A 23,078-nucleotide genomic window follows, 5' to 3' on the forward strand; every position below is an offset into this window, starting at 1 on the left:
TGGCAAAATGATCTCAGTAGATACATGGGAAGTGATGTGCCTTGGGAGGTGTGAACAGGACATGGCCTGCTCTTTGGGAAATAAAATGCTAAATCGATTAGAACAAAGAGATCAAGATTAGGGTAGCATGATGGCGCAATGGTAGAGTTGCTGTCTTACAGCGCCAGAGACCTGTGTTCAACCATGACTACGGATGCAGTCTGTACAGAGTTTGTCCGTTCTCCCCGTGATCTGAGTGGATTTTCTCCGAGGTGCTCCAATTTCCTCTCACACTCCAAAGACATACAGGTTTGTAGGTTAATTGGCGATATAATTGTAACTTGTCCCTGATGCGTGTAGGGTAGTGTTAATGAAGTCCCAGACCACCAGTTTAAGGACAACTACATTCCTATAACTGTCTGGTCCCTGAACTGACCTGCACAACCCTAACCCTAACCCAGCCATGGAACACCACAGACCACCTCCTGCACTTCCATGGACTCATTTAATTTTCTAATTATGTTTTAACTAATGTCTTGTTTTTTTGCAGTCTTTTCCTTTTTACTGTTTTCTGGCATTTATGTGTAATATATGCATAATTTCTGTTTTTGTGTGTTAGCTGAGTCTATGCACCTGTGATGCTGCTGCCAACAAGATTTTCATGGCACCTGTATCTTACTGTGCTGGTACACATGACAGTAGACTTGATTTGAATTGATTTACAAGGATGTACTGGGACTAAGTGATAACAAATATCATGAAAGATTAAACTGGTTAGGATGTATTTCCCAAGAAAGCAAAGACATGCGAGAGGCTGCATAGAATCGGAGGTGGGATGTGGTTGAATTTAGGTTAGATGGAGAGGAAACTGCCTCAGTATTTACAGGACTTTGCTTTCTGAGGGGTGAAGTTATTGGGATTGCAGCCACAAGGTGTTGTGATGGAACTCTGTGAATGTCCTGCTGCTTTTAACCATAAAATATCTTTCAAATAATTTTGTGTAGGAAGGAACTGCAGGTTCTGGCTATACACCAAAGACAGACACAAAATACTGGAGTAACTCAGCGGGGACAGGCAGCATCTCTGGAGAGGAGGAATGGCTGACGTTTCTGGTCGAGACTCTTCTTCAGACTGAGAATTAGGGGAGAGGGAGACTAGAGATATGGAAGGGTAAGGCGTGTAAACGACAGGTCAAAGCAGACGATGATAAAGAAATGTACAATGGTACATTGTTAGCTGAGGGGAAGGTGACAAGGAGGCATACAATCAGTAAAATTAATCAGAAGGGCAGTGAAACTAGTCGGAGAACTAGGTTGGGGAGGGACGGAGACAGAAGGAAAGTGAAGGCCCTGTCCCACTTTCCCGAGTTACTCACAAATTCTCCCGAGTTTTCCCCTGGATTCAAACTCGGAAAATTACGGTAATAGCCAGCCGTAGGCACTCGGGGCTATTTGTTTTACTCGTGGACATTTTATCAACATGCTGAAAAAACGTCCTGGCTTACCTGATGCCCCGAGTACCCATGGCTGGCATTACGAGCCACTACAAAATATCCACAGACGCCTACGGACTCGCTACGGACTCGCTACGGATATTCTCCGAGTTTGAAGCAAGGGGAAAACTCGGGAGAATTCGTGAGTAACTCGGGAAAGTGGGACAGGGATTTAAGGGTTATTTGAAGTTAGAGAAATCAATATTCAAATAATTTCTTCAGGTTTTGTAGCTGGCAACCAGCTAAGTTTATATGTTAGTTGCTCATTGCCTGGAGGAGCATTCAACATACAGTAGAGGACCAGGTTATGAAGAAGGGAGTGATTGCTGGAGAGAGATCCCTCGGGGAGCTAACGGTGAGGAAGAAAGACATTGTCCTTGGGGCTAGAGATGATACATGGTAGAAGGCAAGAGTCAAGGATGGAGGTGGTAGTTACAGGGTGATGGGGCTGCAGAAAATGGCAAAGGGGAGCGATCACTGCACACCTCTTGTGTGGGATCTCAGAGGTTTGAAGATGTTGGTCACAGGAGAAATCACTTTTGGTGGCATACCTGTAAATTTAGAGGAACTTGCTGTTAGTGGGAGGGGCAGCACTCAGGTAGAGTACAGGTAGTTCTCAAGATGGGGTTCAAGCAAATAATAAACAATCATAGGATATATTGCAGAAATTCTCAGATTAATCTTGTTGGATGTAGACCCATATGGTTCTTCTTTGGATCCATTAGGCACTGACCTGTTGGACTGGCCCTTTTGTTACTTGCTGGATTTCTCAAAGCCTGGAAATTCTGCTATCACGAGGTACCGTAAAAGTAATTTGTTTTAAAATGGAAGCACTGTATTGCCTTTCGGGGGTTTATCCCGTGATCCCTCTTCCAGGGTGAGGACTGGTTGGCCGCTCCTTCAGCCGTTTAATTTAATAGGAAGGGAGCAGATTTTATGCAAATCGGATTCCGGTTTCAGATTTTTGTCTAATTTCAAGTTCTCAGCCAATCACGACCCGTCCAAGGATGAGGGTTAATATTTACCCCCAATACTTCCCGTTGAAGAATCCAATACCATAAGTTCATAAATTCATGTTCTAAGATGCAGAATTAGGCCATTTGGCCCATCAGGTCTATGCCGTTATTCAATCATGGCTGATCTTTCTTTAACCAGGGGCCATAAGTGCATGAGAGTAATTAATAATTCCAAAATGAAAATAAGAATAGGTGTCTTTTTATTTGAGGAAAAGGTTGGCAAGTGGAATGCACTGTTTTTAGGTGCGTTTAAGACAGAGATCTTGGATGCATTCAGAATGAAACAAGATAGAGAGAGGGAATAGAAATATATTGTGAACATCTGAGATGAGGTAGATGGAATGGGAGAAGATTTGTATGGAGTATAAACCACCATCACGGGTTACCTGGGCAAATGGCCACTTAGTGCTGTATATTCATGTAATTCGGTACAAGTAAGAAGCAACATTGAATCAATCCTTAAAATTACAAGTAATTGAAAGATTTTTTCTCTTTGTCACTAAGTTCACTGGAACAATCTGGGTCTCCAGAAACACAATTGCTCGTGTCATTTAATCCTTCATTCTCGGAATGCTTTTCTGCCTTTTGGATGCATTTCAGCCGAGCCTGGGCTCTCTCCTGCTCTTGTTTTAGTTCCAAATACGCAAAGGAAAAGGCATGGAAAATAGAGGTTGCGGGAAATGCCATTATGAGGATCCCGCTGAGGATGCTGCTCAGAGCCACCACCCGACCTGGTATACTCTGAGGCACCATGTCACCGTATCCGACCGTCGTCATGGAAATGATGGCCCACCAATAGGAGGCCGGGATGCTGCTGAAGCCTCCTCCTTTCTCCACCTTATTCTCCGCAAGGTACACGAGAGGCGCAAACAGCGTGACGGACACACAGAGGAAGAGAAGCAGGAGTCCAAACTCACGGATGCTGCGCCGAACGGTAAGGCCCAACGTCTGAAGTCCCAAGGAATGCCTGGCCAGGCGCATGACGTACAAAATCCTCAAGGCCCGCAATATTCGGAGCACCAGCCCCAGTTTTTCCAAATAGATGTTGCTTCCTGAAGATTTGTAACCGTCCCCAGGTCCTTTGTCGACCAGGAGCGACACGTAATACGGAAGAATTGCCAATATGTCGATGATGTTCAAGGGGCCCCGCAGAAACTGCCACTTGCTTCGAGCCTGAATAAAACGTAACACAAACTCCAGGGAAAACCAGGCTACGCAGATGGTTTCTATTATAAACATGTTATAGCACCTCTGGGAACATTTATCCTGTGGACAAAATGCAAAACATAAATAAATACACTGCATTAGTAAAATAAAATGCATTATTTAAATGAATCTAATTAGCAGTTCATAGATTATGAACCATTAATTCAAGGATTTGCTCCTTTTTGACTTATTATCTGACAAATGTTTTAATCTTTTATTTATCTTTAATATTACTGATTAAGACTTCCATTATTAATATTCAGAGGAGAGTGGGGAAAACTCAGTTCATTAAAAACTGGAAGCTGTCAACTTAACTCAAGTCCTGTAATATTATTCTTGCTAATAAATCAAAGACTTGTGTTCAGAGAACCAAGCACGTAGCCTATGCTAAAACTTCAGCACAATTTTAAGGAAATGTGTCATGTACTGCCTTTTGGAAGAAGCATTAAACCAAGATCTTGCCTGTTATGTTGGGTGAATATTAAAGAGTTTGTGTTTGAAGTTCAGCAATGAGTATTCTTGGCATTTGCATTTCTGATTACTCTTCAGATGTAAAGGAAGTTACCAAACCACAGAGTGTGCAGTGTCTAGGAAAGACTATGTTCAGTGATGATATTCTGCCTTTCACATTCAGGAGTGTATCCCAGAGGTAGCTGTGTCTTTAGCTATGTTATTCCGACACAACTATAACACTGGCATCTCCAAACCAGGACTTACTTCAAACGATCCTGTCAACAAAAGGCAGCATGAATCCAATCCACTCACTTCCCACCAATCAGTCTATTTGTCATGTGTAGGAAGGAACTGCAGATGCTGGTTTAAACCAAAGACAGACATAAAAAGCTGGAGTAACTCAGCAGACTAGATAGCATCTCTGGAGAAAAGGAATAGATGATGTTTCGGGCTGAACACCTTCTTCAGAGTCTGAAGAAGGGTCTCGACCCGGCATGTCACCCAGTCTATTCTTCATCACTGGTGAAGAGATGGAGGTGCAGTCAGCAATGAGTGGCAAAATAGTGCAGTCAGGAGATCTGCCCCCTCAAAGGTCATTGACTCACATTCAATCTGACCTCTGCTGCTGTCTGTGTTGAGTTTGCACATTCCCCCTGTGATTCTGTGGGTTTCCTCCCACATCCCAAAGACATAAAGTTGGTAGTTGAATTAGCCACTGTAAATTGCCCCAAAAGCGCAGGTGAGTGAGCGATTCTAGAGCGAATAGATGGGAATGTGGGGTGTATAAAACTGGGATGTGTAATGGCTGTTCCTTGTTTGATGTGGACTTAATAGACTAAAGGATTTGTATCTATGCTCTATGACTATTCTTATTCAGTGGCATTGACTTACCAATTACTGGCTTGCTTTGAACCTACTAGCATTACTTAGTTCCAAATCGATTAGCCGAACATGCTCCAGAGCTAATATCCAATAATAGGTTGACAAGAAGGCAGCAGTTAGCCAAAGACAACGCAAAATGAGTTCCTTAGGGCATTGTCCTGGGATTAATACTTCAGCTTTTATCTAGACCTGTTCATAGATTACTGTGAAGGTATTAGCTAATAGAGGGCAAAGTCTTAAATGTTGCCCTTCACATATATCCTGATGGAGGTATTAGATATCTTAAAAACAAAGGAAATTTAATGAGCTATTAATTGGAAGGACATATCCATTAAAATAACAGCAGGCCTGGATAGAGTGGATGTGGAGAAGATGCTTCCACTAATGGGAGAGTCTATGATCAGAGGGCATAGTCCAGAAATAAAAGAACATACCTTTCGAAAGGAGATGAGGAGAAACGTATTTAGTCAGAGGGTGCTGAATCTGTGGAATTCATTGTCATAAAAGGCTGTGGATCCCGTCATTTGGATAATTTTTAAGGGGCGATTGACTGGTTCTTGATTAGTAAGGGTGTCAAATTTTATGGGGAGAAGCCAGTAGAATGGGGTTGAGAGGGAAAAATAGATCAGCCCAAGGTGGAATGGTGCAGTGGACTCAAAGGGCCAAATGGCCTAATTCTGCTCCTATGATTTATGAACCTATTATAAGAATGTGTCATACATTCACTGGCTAACATTGGCTTCATTCCTTTTTGCTCCAACTTTTAGCTTTGTTGATGCAGTGAAAAGATGACAAAGGTCTGACTACACTGCTGCATATGTTATCTGATCCTTCATTGAGTTAAATAAATCTAAATTGATATTTTACATTAATCTAGCATGGGAATTGTTTAACTTGCACTGGAATACACAAATCAAGAAAAGTGTATCCATCCTGATTGTGCAGTAATCCACATGATGTTGTTAACTTATTTAATAGTTAAAGAAAAATCTAACAATGAATTCCATTAATCTCAATCTAACCATTCTAACCAATAAACAATTTATACGGATGAGTGAAAAATATTCTAGAAATATGAAAAACAGAAAATCCAACCCAGTGAATACCCAAAGAAGAGGAAGAGGAATTTGCTGTGAGGCATCTAATTTATAAACTAGTACTCTGCTGGAGGAGCTTTGAACGGCAAGCAACATCTGTGAGGAGAAAGGAATTGTCGACATTTCAATTTCAGCACACTGAAATGCTGACTATTCCTTCCCTCCCTTACAAAAGCCTCTCAATCTGCTGATTGTTTGATGCTCCAGATACCAGCAGCAGCAGTCTGTTGCAGATCTACTAATTTTCAAATTTTGCTAACCCAATTTTACCGTACAATATCTTTCCAATTAACCACGTTTAGTTTGGGTTAGAGATACAGCATGGAATCAGTTCCTCTGGCCCACCGAGTCCACACTGATCATCAGTCACCCATTCACACTAGTTCTAGGTCATCCTACTTTCACATCCACTCCCTTAACCCCAGGGGCAATTTACAGAGACCAATTAACCTACAAACCCGCATGATTTTATTTTTTGAGGTACAGCGCGGAAACAGGCCCTTCAGCCCACCAAGTCCGCACTGATCAGCGATTCCCGCCCACTAACACACTATCCTACACACACGTGGGACAATTTACAATTATACCAAGCTAATAAGGGAGTTCGGTATTCCGACTGTGCATGCCTAGGTCATGGGTCACTCGGCGGCTGTGCTGCCACATGGGTGCAGACCTGTGTGTCATCCGTGGTCGGATCGGGTCCAGGTCTCCGGCGCTGTTGAGTTACTGCTGTCCCTGTCCCCTCCTGGGAGTCCCGTCCCTGTCTGGGGGGGGGGGGGGGCCGGAGAGGTCGAGGGAGGCCCTGGGCTGGCGGGGCGCCGGCCAGTTGTGGTGGCGGCCTGGGCTTGCAGTCGGCGCGGAGAACAAGTGCTAGCTCCACTGCTCCGGGCCAGTCCAGGGCTGTTGGTTAACCTAGCGGGACAGGCAGATTTCAGCTGGAGTTGGTGCTTCTTCTCCGCGCTGGCTGTGGGCCTGGGCCGCCGCTGTGGCGGGCTGGTGTCCCGTCAGTCCAGGGCTGTCGGTTGGCCTGGCGGGACGGGCGAAGTTGGGCCGGAGTTGGCACTTCTTCTCCATGCTGGCTGTGGGCCCAGACCGCCGTTGTGGCGGGCCGGTGTCCCGGCAGTCCGGGTTCGCCCCGGGCGTTTCCGCCCGCCCCCGGAAGTGGTTGGGGCGCTCCGGGACACACACACACACACACACACACGGTCCAGTGGTGGTTCGGCAGTGCTTGTGCCGCTGGCCTGGGTTCGATCCTGGCTGCGGATGGGGCGTGGGTCTGTGTGCATGCGGCGGCACGGTTGCCGGGGATGTTTATCACTAGTGACCTTTGACAAATCCCATGATTCCTTGCATTTTTGGAATACAGAACTCGCTTATTAATCTACAAACCTGTATGTTTTTGGAGTGTGGGAGGAAACTGAAGATCTCTGAGAAAACCCATGCGGTCACGGGGAGAATGTACAAACTCCATACAGACAGCACCTATAGTCGGGATTGAACCCGGGTCTCCGGTGCTGCAAGTGGTGGAAGGCAACAACTCTACTGCTGCGCCTCCGTGCCGCCCATTTGGGATGTGGGAGGAAACTAGAGCACCCGGAGGAAACCCATGCGGTGACAGGAACAACAGGCAAACTCCACACAGATAGACCCCGAGATCAGGATTGAACCCAAGTCCCTGCCGCCATGAGGCAGCAGCTCTACCAGCTCCACCAATGTGCCGTCAGCTACGATGGTGCAGGATGAAACAATGCTGATGTTTTGTGGGGATTATAATGACTGATTGACCTCCATGGAGTAAAAGCAATTGAAATCAAAATCATGTCAAAAATCGATGTTGATTTTCAACTTTCGAACTGGTGATAGTTAGACTTTCACATGGCATGCCTCATTAACATTGAGTAAAAATAATTACTGTGGTTCAAGCTGTATCTGCAAAAGAGATACTTTGGACTCTGCATCTGCACTCAGTAAGGACCTCAACAATAATAAATAGCTTGTATTAAAATCACTTTTGCGGGCCATTGTATAAAATGAGAAGACTGTCTACAGGATACATATGGATGTTAAGTGAATTTATTTCCTCAGTTTAAATAACTCATCAGTGCTATTTTATTTATACTGTGCATGCAGTGCAGAGTACTTAATGATTAAACTTGTCAGCCGTATTGTACAACAGATGTATTGGGAGTCTGAGTTGGCACACTGTCAACATGACATATTAGTTGCTCATTGAAAGGCAATGCCTTGCTGTGAATGACATATCTCGAGAGATTAATCCCATAATCTGGATCATTTGGACTGCTGTTTATTCATATAAACTGAATGCTGAATATACTGACGGAACATAAAGAAAAGTTATTGAATATATCAGCTGCCTGAGAATTTGAGGCATGTTGAAAGAGACATCTGTATCTCAGATGTGATTATGTGCTGCAGGCTGGATGCTTTTCTCACAGTTTATTAAATTTATCTTTTCAGCAATAGAGGCATTTGCTAGAAATTCAAATGCTGATGTTTCATCCGTTCACCCAGCTGGAAACCTTGTGAAATATTGTTTTATTGTGAAACAAAAAAGGCACTTCAGTGAGATGTGGCGATGCCTACGCATACCTCAGATTTGAAATTAGCACTTAGAACTCAATGTATGAAGAACTTTTCAATAGAATTGTGACAATGTTGTCCCAGAAGAATCTAAACGTATAATCAATTGGTGGGTTTAAAAGTCAGATGAATATGTACCTGGTAAGTAACGTTAATAAAGCACATAAAGACCAGATGGGAGCATAGATTTAAAATAAATAAAGTAGTGACAACACAAAATATGGTTTAAGTGGATCAATGACCTAAATAATTTTGAAGATAAAGACTAAAATACTGGAGTAACGCAGTGGGACAGGGAGCATCTCTGGAGAGAAGGAATGGGTGACGTTTTGAGTCGAGACCCTTCTTCAGAAGAAGTCTCCAATCTTCATCAGAAGACATCTTCAGAAGATGTCTCCAGGATTTCCAATCGCAAACTGTGACCACAAGTAATGGATTCTATTTTTCTTTTTTTCCAACCAGTGACTCAACGTATGAAGAAGGGTCTCGACCCGAAACGTTGCCTATTTCCTTCGCTCCATGGATGCTGCCTCACCTGCTGAGTTTCTCCAGCATTATTGTCTACCTTCGATTTTCCAGTTCCTTCTTAAACAACTGCTCCAAAATTATTGTCTGTAATTAAAACCCTTGGTTCAATTATTTAGTATCCCAAAGCAACATTCACAAACCTTCTTCTTCAGAAGATGGGTCTCGACCGGGAACGTCAACCATTCCTTCTCTCCAGAGGTGTTGCCTGTCCCGCTGAGTTACACCAGCTTTTTGTGCCCTTTTTCTTATACTGTAGTTTCCTCCAGCCGAAATACTCATGAGATCTCCACAGTTCTCCAGTTCTGGAGATAGACACAAAATGCTGGAGTAACTCAGGCAGCATCTCAGACTGAAGAACGCTCGGCCCGAAATATCACCCATTCCTTCTCTCCAGAGAGGCTGCCTGTGCCGCTGAGCTACTCCAGCATTTTGTGTCTATCTTTGGTTTAAACCAGCATCTGCAGTTCCTTCCTACACCTAAATCATTTTGTTCCTTTGACTTTTGCGATGAGATTTAGTGTAATTGTAAAATAACCTCATTCGGAATTTTTATCTTGCTTTCAATTTGTCTGCCACGCTTTAGTGAAAGCAGCTTTCATGCTGTCTGCTCTGTGCTTCTGCCGTAGTCTAATGGGCCACATGCGACTTCTTGCTCCCAGAGCTTATTTATTTTGTAGTCAAATCAAAGGCAACAGGATTTCCAATCGCCTACTGTGACTACAAGTAATGGATTCTATGCTTCTGTTTTTTCAACCAGTGACTGCTCGCAAAGGATAGTCTTTAATTAAAACCCTCGGCCCAATAGTTAACTATCCTGAAGCAACATACACAAAGCCTTGTGCAGTCAGAATGTTAATCGTATATTTGATAAAATGGGTTTTGCCTGACAAAAAAAACACAACACTACAAGTACATAAAGCAAGTGTGTATTTGCTATTAACCTGTTCAGTGCCACCCCCGAGTATACTCAGGTCATGGTCAATAATGAAAAAAAAATTGGCAATGAACAGTTTAAGAGAAAGTGATTTTTGAAAGTTGAACTCATTCAATAGAATTTTATTTCCACATGTACCTAGGGGCGAGTGAAATTATTAGATTTTGCACGCAACACACAAAATACGCAAAGAGTTTTCAGGTATCTGGCGCTGACAAAGATATAAAAGTGCTCAGAGTCTCCACGGTCCCTCTGGTCTCGGCACCTGCCCCCCTCTCTCCCGCCGGGTGCTTCTTTATTATCAGCAGCCCCCCGCTGTCAGGTCCCTCGTTCTTGGCAACTGCCCCCCTCCCCCACCCCCCCCCCCCCCATTTCTTTGTTTGTGTAATAAACTAAAAATAGGAAGATGTTTTTTTTTTATCGCAACTTTGTGACTTTGATCTTTGAATATGTTGAACAGTTACCTATTGCAGCTTATAAAAATGATGTGTATTGGTTTATCGTTGGCTTGTCTCATACAGTGGAACCTGTGCTATGTCTAGTGAAAGCATTTCAAGTCAGCTATGCTGTGGCATTTTGCTGAACAAAAGCAGTACAGATGATTTAGTGCATCGGCAATACAGGTGTGAGGAAAGGTGAAAGCTGATTAGTACGAGTGTCAGAGGTTATGGGGAAAAGGCAGGAAAATGCGATTAGGAGGGAGAGATAGATCAGCCATGATTGAATGGCGGAGTAGACTTGATGGGCCGAATGGCCTAATTCTACTCCTATCACATGAATTTATGAACTTATGAAAGAGGTTGAATGATCTTCTCTTGGAAGATCTTTTTTTTGAGATGACGCAATGGAAGCAAGAAGGATTTAATTAAATACATTCAGGTTATTATCAGGAGACATGATAATAATTAGGACGCTTGGACTGGGAGGAGAAATCAATTGGAAAGATTTCATCTGGAAAGTAGTAGAGTTATAGCCTAATGGAAGGCTACAGTAGTAGAAATATAATGATTTAATGAAAATAAGTTACATTTAAATAATCCTTTTAACGCAATAAAAAGATTATGAAAGTAATTTTCAAACTGAATTTAACACCAAATCCCTTTAGGATATTAATAGACAGCTGGGGTGGCTTTCATGAAACAACCAAATAAGAAAATGATGGTAGATGGGTCCAGTTGGTGGAAGAGGTGGGATGGGGGAGGAAAGTGTGTGTGCATGGGGCAGGGGGGGAGGAAGCCTAGGAACAGACAGCAAAAGGCATGTTCAAGATGGAGCAATGGAGATTAGGAATCCTGGAAGAATACAAACAGAGGTGATAACAGGGAAATGGACAATTGAGTCCATTAAGGCATTTGGCCATTTTTAAATCAAGGCATTGGTGGACCAGGAATTAAAGTAAGTCGGTGGGACAATTAAAAGGAGTTGTGTTTGCAGAATGGAGCTGAGCAGCGTTTGGCAAGGCTCGATGTCAAATGGATTGATCTGGCCTCATAACCTTTCATGTTCCAAAAAATCATCATTGGCAAGAATAACGTGCATCATGTGATAACGTGGAAGTGAATGTCAGAAATTAATTGTTTTTCCAACAATTTTTTTCTTCACATACTGCCAACTGTCGCAACGGGTACTAGACTCTTATATAAGCCTTTTCGGGTGTGACCAGTGACGGAAAAGCTCGTATTTGTGGAGCCTTCCATGACTTCAAGTCACACAAAAAATTGTGCACGGTCAAAAAATTGTTCTGAAAAGTTATTATGGGTATTGTAGGGAATGTTGTGGCTACTTTACACACACCGTAGCTCCAACAAACGTCAATGGAATAAATGACCAGATAATCTGCTAAGGCTGATTGATTGAGGGGTGATTGTTGGTCATGGTATCACAGCTATTCTTCTTCAAATACCACTGTAAAAGCTACTACATTTATCTGATTTAGATGAGACTTGGTTTATTATCTTTGCCAAAAATGACAAAATTACATTAAATTATTATCTCTAGGTTTATGTAATGAAGTGGAACCTGTCGGGAATGAGAGAGGAGTGGGTGGCACCGAGAACAAAGATGGATCTAGCTGTGGTGGGGGCTACCGAGAATGAAGATGGGCCAACATGACTCTAATGAGTACTTTTGTAACTTTGTTGGTGCCAGAATGTGGTGACTCTTTGAGTGCGTTGTGCATTGTATGAAAACAAAGAATTTCACTGTACCTAGAAACATGCGACAATAAAGTATCATTGAATTATTGAATCATTGAACTTGAAGTTCCTTGCCTTTGACATGGACCAAGATTGCCAGGACCGTGTTCTTGCCACCTGTGTTCTCATTTGATGTTAAAATTGTCTACATACAGATAAATACATACAGGCACTGTCTTAAATTTTAAACCTGACATTTCTAATATTATAAAATAATTGGCATGTTTGTCAGCAATTTTTGATGCCTATGAAAATAGGCATCAAAAATCAATGGTTGGTGTTCAGATTTTGCATGTGTTTGAGTCACCAAAATTTATTGGATTGTGATCTGTTTTGCATTTCAAAAATAGAAATGAAATCAGATCTGCATCTACTAAATGTTTTCACCATTAAAAAAGCTTCACTAATTAAAACATTTTCAATACTTGGGTAAAAGTAAATAAGAATTAACTTTAACAGAAACATTACCCTAAAGAGTTTATGTTGTATTAAAGCAAAATCATATCAAGCTGAAAATACAATTGCCAAAACAAATACATTTAGCTTGTACATGGCAAATGATATTAGCTTGGGGTGTGAGATTGCAACCTTCGCGTGCTACACACTTTTTCGGCGAAAGCAATCAACCTGGCGTGCACAAACAGAAGATCAAACAGAACAAGTTGTCTTACAACTTTAGGCTGTGCACGCCTTAAGCAAGAAGAAGATATTAGCTTGATGAGTTACTCAAGTCTATATATATTTGATAGACACAAAATGCTGGAGTACCTCAGCAGGACAGGCAGCATCTCTGGACAGAAGGAATGGGTGATGAGTTGCTCAAGCATTTTGTGTCTATTTTTGGTTTAAACCAGCATCTGCAGTTCCTTCATACTTATCTATATATATTTGGATTGATTACCAAAATATTGCCCAACCAATATGAGTTGGATTGTTAGATTTTTGCTAGGATTGTTAGATTTTTGCTCCCTCATAAAGAAGGGTATAAGATAATTATCACCAAAGTTCTCATTTTTTAGATTAACTTGAATCAACTCTGAATGAAAATTGACAGCTTTTTTTTTCTCATAGAACTGGGTCAATTGTGTCAAGGGAAAATAACATTAAAGGGTTCTAAATTTGTTTAGTGTTAATAGTTCAAAATGAAATTTGTTTGGCCAATCATGACTACATTTCCATTGCAAGTTTAGGCATTGCTAAATCTCTCTCCATTTTAATATGATGGGCTCTGATCTGACAAAGTTGGAACACAGTAGGACACAGATGTGATCAAGGGTAAAAATCTTAAAGTCTATCTGTTTGGGCCAGAATTCAGAAACCAAATTCTTACATACAAAACTTTAATGAAAGTTTCATATTTATTCACATTAATCTATGTTAAATTGAAGTTCTCTTACTTTACCAATTTCTATTTAATATACAGCAAAGTTTGGTTTGAGTTCTGCCTAAACATTTCCCTCTTCTAATGTACAGCAATTATCTTGAAATGTCAAAATCTTGTTTGGTATCTTCACATTAAAGCACATAAAGTTATTATAAATGCCCTTATTTGCAAAGCTTTCTCTCTCAACAACTAATTTTGTTCAGTTGAAACATTTACAATCTTCGAAATAATAAGAAAGAAAGGAGGAGAAAACAGACATCGTACATTTGTAATTTGTATTTGTAATGACTGCACATTGCAGAGTGTTTGTAATGTGCTGTCACTATTGTGATGAAGCATAAGTGTAAGATGGAAGTGACGGAGGAAAGGACGCACGCATTCACCCCATAACATGAGAACCTAAACCAGAACAGCACAGGTAACAGGCCCTCTGGCCAACATTGTCCGTGCTGAAATGTGACGGAAGCTAAACTAATCTCATTTACCTTACTCCTCTCCTTGCCTACATTTGAGGCGGTGGGGTGGGGTGTGGAATTTACAGTGAAACTTCATACAACAAGTAACACATCTTTTGGATTCTGAAGAAACCAGGATTCCCAGAGAGAATCCCCTTGGGACAACATGCAAACTCCACAAAGACAGCACTGGACATCAGACGTAAACCTGATTACTGGAGCTGTGGCGCAGTTACATTACCTGCTAACGCTACTGTACAACACAACAGGGTGACTCATGGTGTAACATTTTCTCAGAACTGAAGTGCAACCTGCATTTGATGCACAGGACTCTGGAGTAGTACATGTAACAAAAGCATTTTTTCACACGAGGCAAGGATTCATATTAAAGCAATTGGTATTACAGACGTGCATAGAAATGTGATCTCATTCTCCTTTAGTGCACTAAACAAGTGCTGGATATAACCTGTACAGCTTGCAAAGCTTGGGGATGATCTAGGGACCAGTGATTGCAGGAACAACTTGCAACACGAACTCTGTGATCAAAGCACCACTCATTAATTCTCTGCAATGCTAATCATAAAGCCCTCAAATGGGGAGATGCCAAGATCAATAAGAGGGTGGAGTGGCTGGATGGATTTAAGAGAGAGTTAGATAGAGCTCTAGGGGCTAGTGGAGTCAAGGGATATGGGGAGAAGGCAGGCACGGGTTATTGATAGGGGACGATCAGCCATGATGACAAGGAATGGCGGCGCTGGCTCGAAGGCCTGGCCCCTGCACCTATTTTCTATGCCTTTTAATTCTGTGTCATTCACAGACTCTGGGCTCTGTGTTTTGAGAATTTTGAGCTAGCATCAAATGATAGGTTTCCTCCACAAATACTGACTTCTATCAACCGCGGAGGAAATGTGTGGGTGCCCAATATATATAGAACATAGTTCATAGACCAGTAGAGCGGGCCCTTCACCCCACAAAGTTGTATCAAACATGATGCCAGGTTAAACTAATCTCCTTTGCCTGCATATGATCTACATTCCTCCATTTCCTGCATATCCATGTGCCTCTCCTAAAACCTCTTAAATAACATCATAGTATCTGCTTCCACCACCACCCTTGCCAGCTGGCATCATTAACCTTGTGACCTATACAAGGCAAACAGTAGCCATGTGAAACATGCACACACAGACACCCGCACACACGCACACACACACAGCCACTCACACACACACACTCACACTGACACACATGCACACATACACTCACATAGGCACACACATTTAGGTCAATTTCAGATTGCTGCTATACAAAGGGAAAACAATCCAACATCCAACCATTTGCATATACAAAATGTGTGCTAATGAGCCAATTTTTTAGGCATTGAAACATAGAAAAATAGATGCAGGAATAGGCTTTTCGACTCTTTGAGCCATTGAATATAATCATGGCTGATCAGCTAAAATCAGTGCCCCGTTCCTGCTTTTTCCCCAAAATACCTTGATTCCTTTAGCCCTAAGAGCTAAATCTAACTCTTTTGAAACCATTAGGGTGAATTGGCCTCCACTGCCTTCTGTAGCAGAGAATTCCACAGATCACAACTCTCTGGGTGAAAAATGTTTTCCTCATCTCAGTCCTAAATGGCCTCCCTTATTCTTAAACTGTGACCCCTGGTTCTGGACTCCCTCAACATCGGGAACATTTTTCCTGCATCTAGCCTGTCCAATCCTTTAAAAATTATATTTTGTTTCAATATGATCCCTTCTCATACATCTAAATTCCAGTGAATACAAGCCCAGTCGATCCATTCTTTCATCATATGTCAGTCCTGCCATCCCAGGAATTAACCTGGTGAACCTACGCTGCACTCCCTCAATAGCAATAATGTCCTTCCTCAAATTAGGAGACCAAAATTTCACACAATACTCCACATGCAGTCTCATCGGGGGCCTGTACAACTGCAGTATGACCTCCTTGCTCCTAAACTCAAATCCTCACGCAATGAAGGCCAACATGCCATTAGCTTTCTGCACTGCCTGCTGTACCTACAAACTTACTTTCAGTGACTGATGTACAAGCACACCCTCGTCTCGTGGCACCTCCCCATTTCCTAATCTGACACTATTTAGATAATAATCGGCCTTCTTGTTCTTGCCACCAAAGAGGATAACCTCACATTTATCCACATTATACTGCATCTGCCATGCATCTGCCCAATCACCCAACCTATCCAAGTCACCCTGCAACCTCATAGCATCCTCATCGCAGCTCACATTGTAACCCAGCTTTGTGTCATCTGCAAACTTGTGTCATCCTCAAACTTCCTCACAGCCATCAGGCTATTAAACACAACACCAAATAAGCTCCGAACAATAACAGTCTATTATTACTATTGCACTTTATCTTTTGTTTATTGTGAATATATGGTCTATGGTCTATAGACACACTGAACTTTTATCTCCCATTCTGTATTATGTTTAGATATTCTGTTGTACTGCAGCAAGTAAGAATTGCATTGTCCTATCTGGGACACATAACAATAAAACTCTCTTGACTCTTGAACTTGGAGATGTCACATTTAATTCCTTTGTCTAAATCGTTAATATATATTGTAAATAACTGGGGTCCCAGCACCGAGCCTTACGGCACTCCACTAGTCACTGCCTGCCATTCTGAAAAGGACCAGTTAATTCCTACTCTTTACTTCCTGTCTGCCAACCAGTTATTTATCCATGACAATACCCTACCCCAATACCATGTGCTCTAATTCTGCACACTAATCTCTTGTGTGGGACCTTGTCAAACACTTTTTGAAAGTCCAGATACACAACATCCACTGGCTCTCCCTTATCCATTCTACTTGTTACATCCTCAAAAAATTCCAGAAGATTAGTCAAGTATGATTTCCCCTTCATAAATCCATGCTGACTTTGACCAATCCTGTCACTGCTTTCCAAATGCACTGCTGTACATCTTTAATAATCGACTCCAGCATCTTTCCCACTACCGATGTAAGGCTAACCGGTCTATAATTTCCTGTTTTCTCTCTCCCTCCTTTCTTAAAAAGTGGAGTTACATTGGCTACCCTCCAGTCCACGGAAACTGATCCAGAGTCGAGAGAACATTGGAAAATGATTACCAATGCATCCACGATTTCCCGGGCCACCTCCTTGAGTACCCTGAGATGTAGACCATCAGGCCTTGGGGACTTACCTGCCTTCAGTACCAACAGTTTACCTAACACCATTTCCTGACTAATGTGGATTCCCTTCAGTTCCTCCCTCCCACTAGATCATCGGTCCCCTAGTATTTCTGGGAGATTGTTTGTATCTTCCTTAGTGAAGACAGAACCAAAGTACTCGTTTAAGTTTTCTGCCATTTCCTTGTTTCCCGTTATAAATGCATCTGTCTCTGATTGCAAGGGTCCTACATTTGTCTTCACTAATCTTTTCCTTTTTACATATCTAAATAAGCTTTTAGAGTCAGAAAGCCCCATTCCACTGATTAATAAGATTATATTCGGGTTCATTGTGGTAGGTTTTCCTTGGTTGTCAAACATATTTCGAATCTTGAAAACCTTTGCCTCAGGCACTCTCTAAAAAAGGTTCAGATATCCTTTTACTGGCATCAACTTCGCTATTGGGATCTTAGCTATGAGTATGACTATATAGTCATCTAGTGGGTTGAAAGCCATTTAATGGAAAACACGGTATTAGTGACCCTGATGTTAAATGCTGCAAGGATATAAATGTATAAGAAGTTTCTCGCCACAGATACATAGAACTAGTGGGACTATCAAATATACGGACCGAACATTTGTGAACATTTGTGAAATTAGGGGACTTACCCGGTCTTCTTCCGACTTTAAATCTGGCATTGTACTAATGCAAAGACTAACTACCGTTATAGTGACAAATATAATGGAGACGCAGGCAAACACTTTGCCAGGAAGTCCGGACTGAGGATTCTCCACCATATCTCGGAGTTTGTTCATGAAATGACTCAACTTGCTGTTGGCGACCGGGAGGACATTGATCTCATCGTCCTCCACCTCCACTGCCTCTCCCCGCCTGATATTGGCCACCTCTCGGGCTCTCTGAATGAGCTTCCTGCGGCAACATGCCTCAAGGTTGGCCTCATCCACGCCCCAGTACGCCAGCTCTTCTTGGAAGGAAAGGGCGCACATCTCCCTCAGAAGCCGCAGCTTCCCCGCAGATATGAAAGTGATGATCATGCGAAAAGCGCACGGGTTCCGGTCGAAGAAATACTCGTTGGACGCCTCGTCGTAATCGTCGCAGATCTGCACGACTTCTTCATAGTTGCGGCAAAACTTTAATCTCCCGAGTCTGGTCAGTGGGAACTCATCCAAAGTTAGCCAAGGCACCAAGTACTTGGTGCCCCCCACGTTGAGGATGATGTGTCGCTTCTGATCGGTGGAGCTCGCTTGACTTGCACGGCGGACCCTTGCGGACCGTCGATAGAAAGCCCCTTTGGCAGGGCAAGTCTCAGCGTGTATTAACGGAGCAATTTGATTCAAGGTACTACACGACGAGTCGCTCAGGTTACTGTAGTTGTCGCTGCCTCGGGAAATGATGGGCATGGTGGAATCAGTGCGTTGCAGGGAACGGCAAAGTCATCTGTGGACAGAGAACAGAGTTAAGACGGAGAAAGAGTGCGCCTTTACGATCATTAGTCAGGACCAAAACGGAACACTTAGTAGCAAGGAGCACTGACTTCGTGCTTAGGACGGGACTCAATATCCTATAGCACGGTCTGATAGAGTAACAACAGGTCATCGATCTGAATCTTTAATTTGTTAGTGTTTTCAACATTTTCTAAGTATTTCTCCGTGTTTTCATTTGGGTGATGTAAACCCTGCTTCCGTTGGCTGGAACTCCATTCATGAGTTCTCAGGAGTACGATGCAACATTTTTTTAAACCCTGTCTTAATTGATCTCATCCCTACACCAATCAGTCTAAAGAAGGGCCCCGGCCTGAAACGCCTGTCTATCTCCCTCCCCAGACGCTGCCTGACCCACTGAGTTCCTCCAGGCACTTCATGTTTTACTCAAGATTCAAGCGCCTGCAGTTCCTCGTTATCTCCGTCTTAACTAAGATAAGGATTAATTTCACTTGCCGTGCCCACAACCATTTCTGTTGACGGTTTGGAGTTACTCAAAGAAATATGCGTTTGGTAAGGAATAATCTAACTTTGTACTGTGCATCCGGCATTCATTATACTCAAGATAGACACAAAAGCTGGAGTAATTCAGCGGGACAGGCAGCATCTGTGGAGAGAAGGAATGGGTGACGTTGCGGGTCGAGACCCTTCTTCAGACATTCTACCTTGTGTCTACCTTCGATTTAAACCAGCATCTGCAATTCTTTCCTACACCCTTCTTCTGTCTGATTCTTTATGCTGCCCGACCCCCTGAGTTACTTGGACACGCTAGAGACAGGAAACATATTCCCGATGTTGGGGAGTCCAGAACCAGGGTGCGCAGTTTAAGAATAAGGGGTAAACCATTTAGAACGGAGATGAGGGAAAGCTTTTTCACCCAGAGAGTTGTGAATCTGTGGAATTCTCTGCCTCAGAAGGCAGTGGAGGTCAATTATCTGCATACTTTCAAGAGAGAGTTAGATAAAGCTCTTAAAGATAGCGGAGTCAGGGGATATGGGGAGAAGGCAGGAACAGGGTACTGCAGCAATGATCACAGTGAACGGCGGTGCTGGCTCGAAGGGCGGAATGGCCTACTCTTGCACCCATTGTCTATTGAGTTACTCCAGCACTTTGTGTCTATCATTGGTATACACCAGCATCTGCAGTTCTTTGTTTCTATATTCAATATACCCACCCTGAAATGCGCGGAGGTGTGCCTAACTTGACTTCTCTGAACCCTCGGATAAAAAATCAAATGGGATTTAAATGTTAAAATTGGGCAAGTGAGGATAAAGGAGCAAAATACCCATGGAAATAGTCTTCCCACTTCTCCCTGTCAAGTTGGGGCCGTGTTTTCAAACTCGCCTCTCTGGTGGGTTAAAGCCAAAGTGCTGGAGAAACTCAACGGATCAGACAGCATCGGCTGGGCTATCTGTAGAGGTTAGCGCGGCTCTGCTAGTGAACGGACAGGGTGGTTTAAGACATCCCGGGGCGTCCGGTACAGGGAGAGGGTAAAGACGATTCTAATCATGAATTAACAGCAAAAATATCGAACTGAAGACCACGCGGAGAAATTGACGGAACTTACCTTCACTGCGGAGACAGTTAACATCCACAGGACATTAACATCCACAGGACCATCTCTTGCATGTTCCGGGAACCGGGAGCCACAGACTCCCAAAATCAAAGTTCATTGTCAGCAAAAGCTTGCCCTGAAATCGGTCTTCAATTGCAGACGCATTCGCTTCTCTCCGGTCTCCGCGGAAAAGGATATGGTTGAAATCGCGGCGCCGATACCATCTCTTTGTAGGGGGCAGTCCTGGAGGCGGTTGCGCTGTTACGCGGGTCTCCAGTTTACCGGGGTCCCAGAAGACAGGGGGAGGTTGGGCAGGGACGGGGCTGGTCGCTCTGATCGTCGGGGAGAGAGCTTCAAATGCACTCCTTACGCTTGAAGCGCACACACTTGGAGTCTGAATGCAAGGGGCTGGATCAATCTAATCGACCGCTTACAGCCATGGACGAAACTTTTGCTGAGGTATCGCACTGCTCGAGAGCTTTTTCCGACGTGGCAGGGCATTTGGACTAACTAACGGATCAGGGGCAAGAGGGCGCAACAATCAAACGGGACCCAGCCACGCGGTTCGCTTGCAACCCCCTTTCGTTGAATTTCATGCATTTTATTCTGGAGAAAGTTCGCCAGAAGCGCGAAGAAAGCGCCGAGGCTTTGTATTGTTGCTTTCACGCAATATGCATGTCAGTGTTTTTTTCCCCACGATGTTAAAATTCCGCCTTGATCCAGTGCTTCATGGGCACCGTGTCAGCTTTGGCCGGGTACTGGTGGAAGGCTGTAGACTTCACACCACAAGAGAGTGGAGCCCGGTGGGTGGCGCTTTTCGAACTGAAGAGCGGTGCACTTTCAGATTTTTCACCTGACCATTTCCATAGTTTCTTCGCACACTTAGTACGAGGAACGCAAAATAGACAGTACACTCCCGAACTATTTGCTTCTCCCATCTTATCGTTTGTTTGGCCTGTTTCATGTGGGGGAAACAATCAAAATATTTAAGATAAATTGTGTTGGAAACGCGTGGGAAAAAATACCCCCAAAACGGTCTGCAGATGCTGGAAATCTAAAATAAAAAAAACCCCACAGAAAACGATGAAAACAGTCAGCTGGTCAGGCCGCACCTGTGGGGTGAGAAACAGAGTTAACGTGTAGGAAGGGACTGCAAATGCCGGTTAACACCGAAGATGGACACACAATGCTGGAGTAACTCAACGGGACAGGCAGCATCTCTGGAGAGAATGAATGGGTGACGTTACAGGTCGAGGGGGATCTCGACTCGAAATGTCACCCATTCCTTCTCTCCCGAGATGCTGCCTGTCCCGCGGAGTTTCTCCAGCATTTTGTATCCATCTTCGGGGTGAAGTACTTCTGCCTATCAGAGTTTGATCGTTCAAACCCCACGCATGGATGTTGTGAGCAGCAACATCAATACTGAGCACTTGCTTCAGCTCCGGACTGGTTTAGAATCGCCCTGGGAGCACATCGAACACTCATTAACACATAGCCCGCAGCTAACAATAGACCGTTTCATTCATCAGCGTTATTTTTTTTGCATATATTTTATTTATTTGTTCTATATCTCTTTATATCACTATCTACAGCATATCTCTCGTTTCCCTTTCGCCTGACTCTCAGCCTGAAGAAGGGTCTCGACCCAGAACGTCACCCATTCCTTCTCTCCAGAGATGCTACCTGTCCCGCTGAGTTACTCCAGCTTTTTGTGTCCAACTTTCAGTTTAAACTAGCATCTGCAGTAACTTCCTACACCTTCAATCAGCTGTAGAAACAAAGACCCACAGATGCTGGTTTATCTAAGCAATGATAGCCGCAAAGTACTGGAGTAACTCAGCGGGTCAGCCAGCATCTCAGGAGGGTCTGACCCGCTGCGTTACTCCTATGTTTAAGAAGGAACTGCAGATGCTGGAAAATCGAAGGTAGACAAAAATACTGAAGAAACTCAGCGGGTGAGGCAGCATCTATGGAGCGAAGGAAATAGGCAACGTTTCGGGCCGAAACCCTTCTTCAGACTCCTATACTTTGTGTCTCTTTTACTTTAAATCAGCTGATTACGTTTGTAACAGACCCACATATTATTTCCGCTCGGCCTGCCGTGAAGCGCGAAAGTACCATATCATTGCCGACACAAGGAACTGCAGATGCGTGTTTACAACAAAAAGTAATAAAGTGCTGGAGTACTTCAGTGGGTCAGGCAGCATCTCTGGAGAATACGGACCGGCGATGACCCGAAATGTCACCTATCCCTGTTCTCCAGAGATGCTGCCTGACCCGCTGAAGTACTCCAGCACTTTATTTCTTCCCATGTCATTCATTGGTCCCTGAGAAACCACCGCATTCCCAACTCAATGGAGAATCAAGAGACTGCAGATGCTGGAACTTGGAACAACAAGCCTCTTTAATTGCCAACGATGGACACAAAATGCTGGAGTAACTCAGCGGGTCAGGCAGCATCTCTGGAGAAAATGGATAGGTGACGTTTCGGGACTGATGAAGGGTCTCAACCCGAAACGTCACCTTTTCTCCAGAGATGCTGCCTGATCAATTGAGTTACTCCAGCATTTTGTGTCTATCTTCGGTATAAACCAGCATCTACAGTTTATTTGATTACTCCGTAATT

General features: G+C 43.3%; 1 protein-coding gene across 1 annotated transcript; it reads right to left on the minus strand.

Moving 5' to 3' along the window:
* Positions 1 to 1,631: 1,631 nt before the first annotated feature.
* kcng4 (potassium voltage-gated channel modifier subfamily G member 4) lies at positions 1,632 to 20,629 on the minus strand. The gene is made up of 3 exons (XM_033035780.1): positions 20,465 to 20,629; positions 18,064 to 18,853; positions 1,632 to 3,753 (listed from the first exon to the last, which is right to left on the minus strand). The coding sequence occupies exons 2-3, from the start codon at positions 18,814 to 18,816 to the stop codon at positions 2,953 to 2,955; spliced, it is 1,554 nt and encodes a 517-aa protein (XP_032891671.1). The 5' UTR covers positions 18,817 to 18,853; positions 20,465 to 20,629; the 3' UTR covers positions 1,632 to 2,952.
* Between the last annotated feature and the right edge of the window lie 2,449 nt (positions 20,630 to 23,078).

This window comes from Amblyraja radiata, chromosome 17 (assembly GCF_010909765.2).
Source record: "Amblyraja radiata isolate CabotCenter1 chromosome 17, sAmbRad1.1.pri, whole genome shotgun sequence".
Classification (NCBI taxonomy): Eukaryota; Metazoa; Chordata; class Chondrichthyes; order Rajiformes; family Rajidae; genus Amblyraja; species Amblyraja radiata.